Source organism: Grammomys surdaster, unplaced genomic scaffold (assembly GCF_004785775.1).
Source record: "Grammomys surdaster isolate TR1022 unplaced genomic scaffold, NIH_TR_1.0 211, whole genome shotgun sequence".
Classification (NCBI taxonomy): Eukaryota; Metazoa; Chordata; class Mammalia; order Rodentia; family Muridae; genus Grammomys; species Grammomys surdaster.
The window spans coordinates 7,029,388-7,044,100 of NW_021604656.1; the positions used below are offsets into that span (position 1 = coordinate 7,029,388).

Below are 14,713 nucleotides of genomic sequence, written 5' to 3' on the forward strand. Positions count from 1 at the left end.
AAAGCAGAAGCAAAAGTGGCCAATGTTTTTTCAACTGTCCAATATCACTAACCATCCATCGCAGCCCAGTCAGAAGGGCTATCACCAAGAAAATCAGTGACAACAAAGGCTTCTGAGGACGTGTGGAGCGAGAAGTGTGTTCACAGCTGGTAGGAGTGTAAACTGGAGAAGCCATTTTGTTAACCAAAAAATTAAACAGAGAACTCCTTGGTAAGTCAGCTACACCAGTCCTGAACACACACTGAACACACACTGTTCGTTGACACCCCATTCACAACAGCAAGGAGTGGAGTTAAGCTGGACACACACCAGTAGCCAAGCAGGAAATAAAGATGTCCTACACACACACAACGGATTTTTATTCTAATATAAAGCAAAATGAAGTTTACAAGAAAGCATTATATTAAGCAAGATAACCCAGGTTCAGAAAGACGGATATTGCGTGTGGAGGTTAGCGTCCTAGTTTTTAATGTTTTTGTGTGTATGTGTATATTGGGGCCAGGGGGTCATACAATGTAAATGGCATGGGAACACGGACGGGAAACAGAAATCTCGGAGACTGAGGAAAACAGAACACAGGTGACCTGAAGGGAAAAGGCCACTGGGGCTGTAGACAGGAGGCAGGGGGATGGCGGGGACAGGAACCAGTAACTATTGTGTTTGAAATGCCAAGATACTCTGTATGCTGGTTAAAAAACGCATGTCTTTTAAAAATTGCCGTTTGAGTTTCTGACCTGAATTTCAGTTTTTAAGACACTCTATAAATTCTGATTTGTGGTTAGGACAGCAACTTACAGAAGGTTCTGAACAAACTTTTGCCCCTTTGAACTATGTATGTATGTGCAGGGCACTATGCATGTGCAGTGACACTATGTATGTGCAGTGTCACTATGTATGTGCAGTGACACTACACATGTATGTGCAGTAGCACTATGCATATATGTGTAGTGGTGCTACCTATGTATGTACAGTGGCATTATGTATGTGCACTGGCACTACACATGTATGTGCAGTGGCACTCTGCATGTATGTGTAGTGGAGCAACCTATGAATGTGCAGTGGCATTATGTATGTGCACTGGCACTATACATGTATGTGCAGTGGAACTACACATGTATATGCAGCGTCACTATGTATGTACAGTGACACTACACATGTATGTGCAGTGGCACTACCCATATATGTGCAGTGTCACTGTGTATATGCAGTGACACTATATATGTGCAGTGGCACAATGCATGTGCAGTGGCTTTATGTATGTGCAGTGGCATTATGTATGTGCAGTGGCATTATGTATATACAGTGGCATTCATGGCATTGACAATTAACATTAAAATAACCAACTCTGAAGAATACAGTAGATGTTCTGCATCCTGCAGAATCAGATACACTGACAAAACATAACTCTTTATGTATGCCCATTCATCTCACTAGCATAAAAATACATTGAAATCTTTAAAAAGTGGTAAAAGTACATGTATACCAAAGAATTCCTTTAGAGGCCTGAGCACAGAGCTCATCTGGAAGCATGCTGACCTAGCATGCAGGAAGTCCTGGGTTTGAGCATGCATGCCCAAACTGGATTAATAATAATAATAATTGATAATGTGTCCTCTTAATTCTAGCACTTCCAGGAAGGTGGGGGCAGGAGGATCACCCTTGGCCAGACGGTGAGTGTCTAGGCCAGGCCTTCCTCTTCCCAAAAATAAAAATAAAAAATAAAATAAAAATAAAAGAATTGCTTTAAAATAAATTCCTCTATGACATTATCAATTAATGTCTGTTTTTATATTTTTATATGATCCAAGGTCATGAGCAGAGAAGGTTTAAGAAACCCTATTCTAGAGCTTTTCCCTGCTTCTTTGGATAACTGAAATTTCAGTAAACAAGAAAATAACACAAGAAAGAAAATGTTGGGGCTCGAGGCATCAGTTAGTGTTTGTACGCTCCACGGAGGGTCTGCAAGGCAGCTCAGCGAGCAAATGTTTCTGACCCCCAGACTGACCACTGGAACTCAATGTCCAGGGCCCACACGTATCCTCTGATCATCACACAAATGCTACAATGTGTGCACACACACAAAACACATGCACACACAAGCATACAAAATAAATGTTTAAAAAGAGAGTTCCCTTGTAGTGAACTACGAAATGTAACTGTAGTCACATAACTGTAGAAAACAATCTTACAATGTTCTAAAATTGTCTGTGTTTGCGTGCGTGCGTGTGTGTGTGATGCTTGCATGACTGTGTGTTGACATGTGTCTGTCACAGCAGACATGTAAAGGTTTCAGGACAACATAGCTTCCTTCTTTTTACCAGTGGATCCCAGGGATCAAACTCCTGTCTTCGGGTTTAGCAGCAAGTGCCTTTCTTAACCTCCTGAGCCATCTTGTTGGCCCTAATTTTATTAACCCCTATGAAGCAGCAGAAATGACTATACCAAATTAAGATTTTTAGTTTAAATTGGCCCTGAAAATTCAGGCAGTAGTAATAGTCCCCACACTGGACTAGGCCCTCTGCTAAGTGATATCCACAGAATGTCGTTTAACCCTTGACACAGTTCCCAGAGCTGAGTGGCATTACTGCCATCTGACAAATTATTGAATTACCATTTCAAGAGCTGCTTGTACACAGATGAAAGACTTGAAGTCGGCCCCAACTCTAGACTCATGTCTATTAACAGAATCTAGATTCAGATCTAATAAATCCCTCCATATTTTGACCCTGACTCTGGCCAACAGCTTTGACAAAAGTTAAAACATGGGTCAACAGTGTAAGGGCAAGCGACCATTCAACACCTAGCTAGTGAGAACCAAGAGGCTGAGGTCTTGTCGAGCTTTTCCCAGCAGCCTTGGCACATAACAGAGGGGCCGGCTTGAAACAAACACTGAAGAAGTATTTTTCAGAGTGGGAACCAAAGGAAGTTCTCTTGGTGGCTCATGTTGCCGAGAACTGCAGTCATCCCTGATAGAGAGAAGCCAGATGCGGCCTTGCTCATCCTTTGTTTTGTTTTGTAAGACAGGGTCTCATTATGTGTCCCAGGCTGTCCTCAAATTCATAATCCTCCTGCCTCAGCCTCCCAGGTGCCACCACATCAAGCTAGAATCTTGGTCCTTCTTGACTCTTCACTAACCTCTATTAGTCTAACAAAATAGTTCTGGAAATAGAAAGTCAGACCCAGTAACTCTTCCCGTCTCTGAACTCAACCCAAGGAGAGAGCCCCAGGGGCCACCTCTGTTGGCCTTTTCCCAGGAGGCTCTGCCAGACACCCCAGAGAAACTCATTTTACATATCTTTGGCTGTATCTCTGCTTGCCATATATTAACATGCATGTCTGGTGAGGGGCAGACATTTGTTGATTCAGCTAGCACATACCAAATATGCCCTACATGCTAGGACCTAAATGAACAAGCTGTTGATCTGCCCTCGCTGAACTAAGTCTGGTGGTTGGATTTATGGGGGACGGAGGTAGACACCATCAAATCCACAACTGCAAAGGGTATTAAATGCTAGGAAAGGAGGCTCTGCTTAGAAAGACTGTCAGCCAGGAATCCCTGCACCCCGACACTGAACACACAAGAACACACATTTGTTTTCCTGGTCATGGAGTCCACTGCTCCCCATTGGACTGATTTATATTTAAAAGCCTGGTCTGCAGAGTGAGTTCCAGGACAGTCAGGGCTACACAGAGAAACCCTGTTTCAAAAACAAAAACAAAAAAACACCAAAAAAAAAACAAAAACAAACACAAAAAAAACTAAAAACAGAAACAAAAATCCACTGATCTGGAGGATTCATAGCTACTCACATGCAAAGCTTTGAGGATAACATTAGCCCCCCTCTTTTTACCGGTGGATTCCAGAGAATCACACTTCTGTCTTCAGGCTTGTCAGAAAGCCATGAGAATATGGGAAAGTGTCCCAGAAGAGGGAGAAGAAGTGAGGGAAAACGTGACCTTTATATAGAAGCATAAAAAGTTCAGTCTAGAATTAATGAGGTAGAGCAGCACAAAAACCACTGGCGATACAAGCTGACCTGGCTCCACTTGGAATCCATGACACAAGGAGAGAACCAACCCTCAAAAACCATCCTCTGACCTCCCCACACATTCTGTGGTGTGGCATGCATACATGTGTGTGTGTGGGTTGCCTACATGCCAACAGACAACATTAAAGGGTTCGGACTTCCTGTGAAGGTAGTAGGAAGTCCCAGCAGAGTTTTGGTAGCTGTGGGTACGTCTTATGCTTGTCTTGGGAAGATCACTGTAGCTGTACCATATCAAGTGGTTTGGAGGTGGGAAAACAAACCTAGAAGCAGCTTAACCAATGAGAAAACCCTTGTAGAGAGCAAGGGAGAGAGTCTGGTGTCCTGGACTAAAGGATTTGAATTTGAAGTCTTTAGATTCTGCATTTAGACCTGGAACTCAGTCCTCTCTCACCACAGAAAACCCCAAAGAACAATTAATTCCACATCCCTATCAGCTACAAGAGTCCACATCCTAGATTCTACAAGCACACTGAATGTATAAACGAGATCTTTTTAAAAGAAAGACTGCCAAACAGGAACAGGTAGGCAAAGACTTAACAAACTAGGAAGAGAAAGATCCTTAATTATCATTCAAGATTCAAGAAGTCTAGAAAAATCACTGGCTTGTCTCCTAGAAAAGTCCTATCATATATTAAGCAAACAAAGCCTTGATTGTGAGAAACAGTTTATTAGCAGTAGGTCTCTGAAGAACATGTCCTTGCAGGGAAGAAAAGGCTGTGTTCAAGAGCCCTTGTGTTATAGAATTCTCCCTTCTTCCTGTCTTGAATGATCTCTACTGTAATTTAATCCTGTGCACTAGGCAGAAGGAAAACAAAAAAGACCTTGTGACCCCTCACGAGTGTTAAGATGGTGTTTTTAATCATCATCATCATTCTAAGATGTTCCTTGCCAAGTCAGTAGGCTAGAGCTGAGCTCTTAAGGCCACTTCAGTTGTTAACATCACACAGCAAAAAGAAATACTCTATCTTCTCCCTGAATCTTAGCCAGTCCTCCATAGTCGGTGACCTGAGTGATTTTACTGCCAAAGTCTAACTTCCATCTCCTGGGAAATAAGGATATCTCCTGTCCTGCCTTTATACCTAGGCTGGGTAAGAAACAAAGGAGCCAATGAGAGCATAAAGGCTAGGTCACAGAGAGGAAGGTCACCCCAGCATCCAGACCCCATGGAACCTTATCCTTCCTCTGCCTGCTTAGGTAGTAACAGAAGAAAATTACTGTGTAGCCATAAAGATACCTAACATTTTCCCTCCACTCTAAGAATGGCACCTGCTACCACTGTGATAGCCACTACCACCATCACCCTCACCACCACTGCCACCATCACCACCATCATCACCATCACCACCACTGACATCATCATCACCATGACATCATCACCGCCATCATCACCATGACATCATCATCACCATCATCATCACTGTCATCACCACCGCCACCACCACCATTACCATCACCATTGCCACCATCAATGACTATAACACACTAGGGTCAAGAAAAATGGAACTGAGGACTTCCGGTCTGGGCCCGAGCATAGGGCAGGTCACAGGCGGCAGCTCAGCACCCAACCCCAGAAAACCGAGAGAAAGAGGGACTCCCAGGAGCTTTAACTCAGGCAACATCCCAGGTAAAAATGAATCACCCGTGATGTCTGCTGTTAGAAGTTCTAATCCAGATGCTGGCCTCCGAACTTATACTACTCAGACCTTTGAAGGGCCACTGACAAGAACATCAAACAGCTAGAGATTGAAATCACTAATCTGAAGAAATCCCTCATTTCACTGTCTGAAGAGACCTCCTAAAATCGCAAAGATCCTTATTGGACTTGATTTACTCTATTACAATAGAAAAGGCTGTGTACAGCTCTTGACTGTGTACAGCCCTTAAAGAAGAATGTTGCCTTTACATAGACAAGACAAGGAGGGTTAAAGAGAGCATGAAACAGGTAGTGAAGGCCCTAAGAAAAATCAGACAGAGAAAGAGACAGATGAATGCTGGTACAAGAATTGGTTTTCAGCCTCTCCAAGGTTGGCAACCCTATTTCCTCCAATCTTGGGACCATTATTTGGGTTCTTTTTGCTTTTTTCCGCTGGTCCCTGGCTCTCAAATAGGCGAACTAACTCTGTGATACAACAGATAAATAATTTGGTAGCAAAACCTACTCAGATACATTATCATAAGTTAGCTATGGAGGACCACGAGACTCAAGATGAGGTTGTTACTTTATACAGGGTGTTTTCAAAACCCATCTCCACCCAACCTAAAAGGGGGGACTTCTGCCCCTAGACCAAGGAGAGAGGGGCCACCCAGAACCCCCTCTGACAGGCGATCTGAATTCTTGCTTAGGCTGCGAGGCTAAGCACTGCAAGGGAATATAAATAAAAGGTAAAAATATCTATCTGGGTTCCCTGAGGGACAAGCCTGACTGCATAGGGGTTGATGTCAAAAGTATCCCCTCTCCAGAAAAAAGACATCGGGACAGGTATGGCACTCATGCCTCACTGGACAACGACAGGGGGACTGGAGCCATTACCAGGTCCCCTTCAAATACTGGAGGTCAGGCCTCTATCCCCGCCTTCGCAAGTTTAAAATTGCCACAGCCCTTCTATACTTAGAGAAGGGAGGAGATGTCAGGGGCAGCCCTGCTTACACACTGAAGGCCTAAAATCAGCCATAGGCCTAAAATCAGCAATAGGCCTGTCATACAGGTATACTAACACCAAGTCTTGGATCTCAGTGGAAAAACATTGAAACAGATGGCTATAAGCTAATGTAAACAGGCAGGCAGCTTTTGTGGAAATTTACAAGCTTTTGTGGAATTTTACTATTTACAAGTAGTCATAGACCTTGTAAATAGGTAGCCTGGGCAGACAATACCAACTTAGATAAGGACAAGCGAGTCATAGGCAGAGTCAGAGTGACTTGTCCCCTGAACCTTCACCTAGCCGATACCCGGTTCTGATGATATCTGTATTCCCCCTGATCACCCACACTCTAGTGTCATTCCCTTCCCCACATCCTGCCTTTCTATGTTTATAACCCCTGTGTGAATAAATTACGATTTGAGAAAAGATAAATTTAAAAAAAAATAAATTTTTTTATCCTAAAAAAGAAAAATGGAACCAGGTTATTACCAAGGTTTTGTTTGGGTTGAAAGCCCAAATGTGTTTTATTTTAGCCATTATGATAGAACTAAGGCCCTGAGCTCACAATACCCCTTAGGCTTCAATTTCTTTAATACCATAAAAGAAGGCTTGTTTTTTCAATGTATCTAGAGGACATGTATGTGAAGACCTCTGAATAAAAGCACATCAGGATGCAGGACCCAGGGTAAAGGACATAATAAAAGGAGAACAAGGTGACTAGACAGGTGGGTCAGCAGTTAAAAACACGCTCTTGCAAAGAATTCAGGTTCAAGTCCCAGCTCCTGATTGGACAGCTTACAACTGTCTGTAAAACTCCAATGGATCCACACCTCTGGTCACTGTGGACACCTGAACTCATGTGTGCATATCCTCACATGGGGACATCATTTTAAAAAAATAATAAATCTCTTTTTAAGGAGACAGAGAGGAGTTGGCCAGGCTGCCGGTTGTGTCTGAGCATGCAAGATGGAAGAATGAGTAAGTCTCGCGCCTTCCATATTCACGACTTAAGCACGAGCAGTGCACAGCCTGCTGAAAGTGGTGAGAGCAATGAAGCTACATGTCCACGCCAGACAGGACATGGAGCTTTTTGTGGGCAAGATGGATGTCTCCCATGGGGCAGACATGGTCTGGGGTGTGGATTCAAAAACTGCAGTATTTAAGCCTGACTGAAAGACTGTGCCACAGGCCTCTGTCAAAGCCACTCGTATTTTCTTTTCCTCTGGCTTTGAACACGCTGAGAGAAACAGACAGGGGCCACCTGGGCCGTTTGTGTTGACTTTACGCCATTTAAAGCCAAATCTGATAAGCAGGAACATTTTGCAATGTTGTTTGGGATTTTTTTTAAACCTCTACCAGGTTTTAAGCAGAGCCAAGAGGTCTCTAACACACCCAAGTCTTATGTGGTGCTAAGGGGCATACAAGCCGGGCCAGCTGAGGGTCTAAATGATGTCTCACCAAAAGAAAAGAAGATCAGAAAATGTGAACAAATGAAAAGTAAAAAATTGTATGCACTTTCGTGCTTCAGGGGCTTACCCTTTCCAGCTGCATACTTATAGATATGTATACGTATGAAATATCTGTGTCTCCAAAAATGTACCTGTCTGGGGCTGAAGAGCTGGCTCAGCAGTTACGACTTTTGTTCCTCTTACAGAGGATCCAGGTTCAGACTGAGACTCAGTGCCCAGCCCCCACGTGGTGGCTCACAGATATCCATAACTCTGGGTCCAGGGGATGCAAAGGCCTCTTGTGACCTCTGTAGGCACCAGGCATGTACAAGGTGCATGTACATACATGCAGGCAAAACACTCATACACCCAAAATAGATAGACCTAAAAATAGACTTGTTTTAATGTGCATGGCCTTTAGCCAAGTACTTCCTGTCACAGGAATCTATTCTGAGAAAATGATTAGAAATGTAAATAATGGTTAAGACACAAAGATTCCCATGAAAACATTAGCTGTAACAGAAAATGTTACTTGGGTTCCAGCAAGTGAGAGGACGGATGTCCAGTTAGGAAGGAATCTTAGGCAGTCACCAGCGTGAGTTCGTGGAAGTGGAACCGCAGCTGTAAGAGTTTACCAAGCACCTGTTCATGGCAGGTGATGGGTAAGCAGATATAGCAATGGCTGACAAGGAAAATCAGAGATTAAGGGAGTATTCAGATAGGCAATAATACTGAAGAGAAGTGTAAGGTGCTCTGGGAACAGGTGACAACTGGATTCAAGGAAATCTGGAGGGACCGTCATACAAGACACAACTAATGCTTGTGCAAGGCTCCGCCGAGGCACTGATACTTAAATCGGAAAGAAGGATGAAGGGGAGTGAGGCAGAATAGGAATGGGGAGGAAGAGTATTCCAGATTAATAGCAGTTTTTCAATATGTATTTATGAAAGCATGGCTATTTGAATATATGTGAGTGCATTTATGTCCAAAGATATTTTGTATATGTACATATCTATAAACAGGGCATCTGAAAAAGAGTCACCTAACCACTGTGATGCATGCGTTCATTTCTGTTTTGGTTTTCCTTCGCCTTTTGCTTGCTCACATTTTCTGATTTGTCTTTCTGTAATCATGGTGTGTGAGAGGAAGGGAGGAGAGACGAGTACAGGTGAGGGATGGAGGGTAGCCAGGGCATACAGAGTCACGTGCAGGGCTTGGGCTGCGCACAGCATTAGAACTCCTTCCTTTCTCAATTTTCTCCTCCCTTCAGCCAAGATCAGGCCGAGATGCATGCGTTCCCCCAGCTGTTCTGTGTGCTAAGGCATTTCTACTGCCCCACAGCCGTGCTCCTTCAAGCCGACCCTTCATTATGTCTCTAAGCAGACTCCTCTGTCAATACTGAACTTGCGAAATCACGCACACCAAGGGTGACTGACCGAGCTGCATACTGAAACCTGAATAGCTATTAGAAATGAGATAAATTATTCTAAAATAACTAGGTTCGGGTGAAGGAAAGAGGGGAGAGGAATTGAAGCCCTTGCAGCTTGAGTCTGAGGTCACTCTGAAGGGAGGATGGCTCAAGACCCCCCCCCCAGGTGGTAAGCATGGCAGGTTTCCCAGGCTCTATGGTAGAAAGCCTGTCCTGGCTCAAGAGAGACAAGGATGCCTGGTGTACTTCAGGGGGCACATCTCCAAGCTGAGACCACTCCTTCACGTGATGAGCCAGGGGATCCTTACAGCACAGTATCAAGGCTCTTCCAACGAGGTCACTCCTGCCCAGCTGTGCACTACAGTAGGAAATATTAGATTCTACCGAGTAAAACTGTTTGCATTCACAGCTCTTCGAAAGCTCCTCCTCCGACCTTACTCATTCTCTGTTAAGGACAGAGTACACTCACCATGGACAACAGGCTCCCAAAGCTCACAACCGAGCAGGGGACACTTCATCCCCACATTAACACAATATGTGAGTCATGCTATGAGCATTTAAAACATGGTGTCTTAGTTACAGACACCGTGACCAAAGCAACTCTTATTTTTGTAAGTATTTATTTATTTTATGTATATAAGTACACCATTGCTCTCTTCAGACACCAGAAGAGGGCATCAGACTCCATTGCAGATGGTTCTGAGCCACCATGTGGTTGCTTGGAATTGAACTCAGGACCTCTGGAAGAGCAGTCTGTGCTCTTAACTACCTAGCCAGTTCTCCAGCCCCAAAGCAATTCTTATAAGGACAACATTTAATTGGGGCTGGCTTACAGGTTCAGAGGTTCAGTCTATTATCATCAAGGCAGGAACATGGGATGGTGTAGGCAGAGCTGAGAGTTCTACATCTTCATCTGAAGACTACTATCAGAATACTGGCTTCCAGGCCGCTAGGATGAGGGTCTTATAGCCCACGCCCACAGTGACACCAACAAGACCACACCTACTCCAACAAGGCCACACCTACCCGAACAAGGCCACACCTACTCTAACAAGGCCACACCTACTCCAACAAGGCCACACCTCCTAATAGTGCCACTTCCTGGGCCAAGCATATTTAAACCATGATACATTGTAACAAACAAGTCAAACATCTTCACAAGAAATGAGGAGCCAGGTTTAAAACAGACAGCTATAGTTTTTTAAAAAGAAAGTAGTTCTAATATAGAGCGGAAAGAGCCTTTGTGTTGAGCTATGATGGTGGTAGGAGGGGCTTTTCTGAGGGGAGCCTGTGCGCAGCATGAGAGCTGGCGCACAAGTGATGTGAGGGGACAGGCTAGAATGCAAGGGGATGGATACCACACTCAGAGCAAGCACGGGTCACTTAGAAAGCATGTGGTTGGCAGGGACATCTGACCAGGCTTGGTGACTCACAAGCCCAGATGACATCCTCCAGGGGCAGCCATTAGGAGAAAGCAATCCATGCACGTGGTACAGAGGGATGCCAAGAATGGAAAGCTCAGCCAGCCGGTTTCAGGGATTCAGCCCAGGCATAAGCCATGTGAGATCCTTAGGCAAGGCGACTTGAAAACCTTTCAGGTTTTCCCTGAAAACCTGGCAAAGGTGCTGCAGACATTGGTTATTCTTCTAACATCTTCCACATGCTACAGGTGCTACAGGGGGCTCCCAGCTCCTGCCTGGGAGAAGTGACCAGAGAACAAGGTATAGTCCCCATGGGAAAGCATAGGCTAGGTGTCAAGAAATTGAGTCCTGAGCTGGAGAGATGGCTCAGCGGCTAAGAGCACTGACTATTCTTCTGGAGGTCCTGAGTTCAATTCCCAGCAACCACATGGTGGCTCACAACCATCTGTAATGGGATCCGATGCCCTCTTCTGTAATGGGATCTGATGCCCTCTTCTGTAATGGGATCTGATGCCCTCTTCTGTAATGGGATCTGATGCCCTCTTCTGTAATGGGATCCGATGCCCTCTTCTGTAATGGGATCTGGTGCCCTCTTCTGTAATGGGATCTGGTGCCCTCTTCTGTAATGGGATCTGGTGCCCTCTTCTGTAATGGGATCCGATGCCCTCTTCTGTAATGGGATCTGATGGGCAATCATGTACTCATATACATGAAAGAAAGAAAGAAATCTTTAAAAAAAAAAAAAAAAGAATCCAAGCCCTACTCAGAGGATATGTCCCCATAATCTCTTTTCTCTGCCTCAGCCCTCAGCAGGCCCAGTAGATGGAACATAAGTCCACACAGTTAACAAGCGTCCCACGTGACCCTGATGGTGATGCTTGAGACTAACGAACACTTTGACCCTGTCTCTTTGTTCCCGGTGGGGCCCAGCTGAGGGAGCCCGGCTGAGGCTCCAGTTCCCTCCGGTTCTCCACAGCACAGAGCACAGGTTGAATAGCTTTGCCTCTCCCCCCCTGCACCCCCACCCTTCTCCCCCACCTCACGAGTCACCCTCTGTGTTCTCCCAGCACCTCAGGTTGCTGTGCACTCTCGCCATACCTGTGAACATTGCACAGAAGTAAGGGCTGCAGGCTGCCAAGACCACGCGGTGGGCTTCTACCTCCACGTCTTCTGCCACGATCATCACGTCACACAGCAGCCGCTTACTGTAAGTGACAGAAAGAGTCACGGCATGAACGCCATGCTCCCCCACCCCCATCCCACCCAGATCACAGTACAGAGGCCCGGCACAGAGGCAAAGGATGGCCCGACTACTCTCTGTCTATTGGGCCCAAGGCTGCTTTGTTTATCATCAGGACCCTGATCCCCAAGTTCTGCAGCGACAAATAAGGACAAGGGTGGCTCGGGGACTGACATAATGCCAAGAGACATGAGCATGCCATCAGCAAGACCTTAGGAGCTCCATTGTATATGCAACACTAGTCAGAAACAAGTCAGACTCCGGCGCTTCTTCCAGGTTTAACACCGTCACCTAAAGACACTCTTACACACTGTGTTCCCAACAGTCTTGTGCAAACTCTAACTGTTGCAATTGCTTAGAATCTGGCTGGAGATGAAGTCTTGTGGTAGTGCACTTGTCTAGCATATAAAGTCATAAGTTCAATCTCATGTACTCCGAAAAAGAAAAGGAAAGGAAACCACTGTTTGGGGCCGAGTACACAGCTCAGCCGGCCAGCGGGTGAAAGTGCCCGGTGTGCAGGCATGAGGATATGCATGAGGGTTTCAGTGCGGAGTCCCCGCTCCTACATTTATAAAGTCAGGGGCGACTGTGAGCATGCCTGCAGCTCCAGAGCTTGTGAGGGGGTGAAGAGAGTGAGATCATTAGGGCTTGCTGGCTACCAGTCTAGCTCCGAATTCAGTCCCTGTCCCAGGAGAATACTCCATCAGAGATTGGTAGTGTCGTGGATAAAGTAGAACACCAGATATCCTCCTCTGACCTCCGAATAAAGCCTCATATACTTGTGTACACACACACACACACACACACATGCATGCACACACACACACACAATCTTATGGGCCGAGGATATGACTCAGTTGGTAAAGTGTTTGCTATTTAAAGCATGAGAGGACCCGAGTTCAATCCCCCAAGAGGCCACTTTTAAAAGCCAGACACCGTGATGCACACCTCTTATCCCAGCACTAGGAAGATAGAGACAAAAATACCCCTAGGCTTGCTGGCTGGCCTATGTAATCTAATATGTAAGCTCCAAGTTCAGCGAGAGACCTTGTCTCTAAAAACAAGACATAGACGTATAGTGCAACACTAACACACAAGGCATGACACATCTGTCCATAGATGCAGGACCGGCACCGTGTGTATGTACAGGGGTAACCAACTGGATGTGAGGCTTGTACCACAGGAGCCAATTCAGGCCTGGTGCTGCAAACCTGGTCAAAAGCCCATGGCTGAGGAGGCCAGAAGCTTTAGGAGGGAACCTAGTATTATTGACTTGCTAAATGTCATGCAGTTCCACAGCCTTCTAAACATGCATGCTTATAACCACTCTCCAGTGCTACTATCAACCCTGACCAGAGAACCTTTTCTCTACAATGGTAAGGACTTAAGGCAGAGACTCAGAACTGCTCATGCTGGGAATAAGTGTCTACTGAGTGTTGAGTCCTAGCGGGGACATGTACATCAGTCCCCAGCCCAAGGCTCAGGAGACGTCATAGAAAACAGGTGAACAGGATCTAAGAGCTGTGGGCTGGGAAGCTTGCTGTGAGGCTCTGTCTTCAGGACGCGGGCAAGCCCCTTGCTCTCGTGAACTCTGCAGCTATGATTAGCCACACAAGACTGAATCAGCAAGACACGTCAATACTCAGACAAGAAGCAGTTATCAGCCAAAAAACGAGAGGATGGAAAGGGGAGACGGGGCATGTTGGGGTGCCTGGGAGTTGGGAGGGGGGTTTGGGTGTACATATGGTCAAGAAACATTGTTTGCATGTATAAAATTATCAAAAAATTAAAGGTATTCTATTAAAAAAGAGATGGAGAATGATTAAAGGAGATGTCCAACACGGACCTCTTGGCCTCCACATGTATGTACACATGTGTGACAACACATGGGCCTCTAAACACACACACACACACACGCATACACACACACACACACGCATACACACACACATACACACACATACACACTCATACACACATACACACACATACACACACATATTCACACACTTACACACACATACACACATACATACACATACACACACATACACACATACACACACATGCATACACACGCACATACATACACATACACACAAACCAGAACTTTCTATCTTTTTACATGGTAGTCATCCCTACTTCCCTGTGAACTTGGAAAAGAAACTCGCATATGTAATATTGTATCCTGGACACTAGGCTACATACCTGCCACATAGTAAGTCCTGTATCTTTAGAAACAAGTAAACAAAATGACTCAATCCACGTTTGCTGACAGAATGGGTGATGGGGAACTGCGCTTGGTGGCATAGGCCTGTAATCCCAGCTATCCAGAAGGCTGAGATAGGAGGGTCTCCAGTTCAAGGCTAGCCTAGTGAGACCATGTCTCAAAACAAAAGTAAAATAGGCCTTAGGGCAGCAGTTCTCAACCTGTGGGTCATGACCCACTTTGGCAACCCTCTATCTCCAAAAATATTTATATTA

The 14,713-nt window shown here is 45.3% G+C and overlaps 1 protein-coding gene across 1 annotated transcript in view; it reads right to left on the bottom strand.

The window, feature by feature from the left end:
• The window catches only part of Klhl3 (kelch like family member 3), a 114,526-nt gene that overhangs the window by 73,040 nt on the left and 26,773 nt on the right, over positions 1-14,713 (bottom strand). Inside the window, exon 3 of the mRNA XM_028772063.1 lies at positions 12,088-12,194. Within this exon, the coding sequence (XP_028627896.1) occupies positions 12,088-12,194 (107 nt within the window). The remainder of the gene's footprint in view (positions 1-12,087; positions 12,195-14,713) is intronic.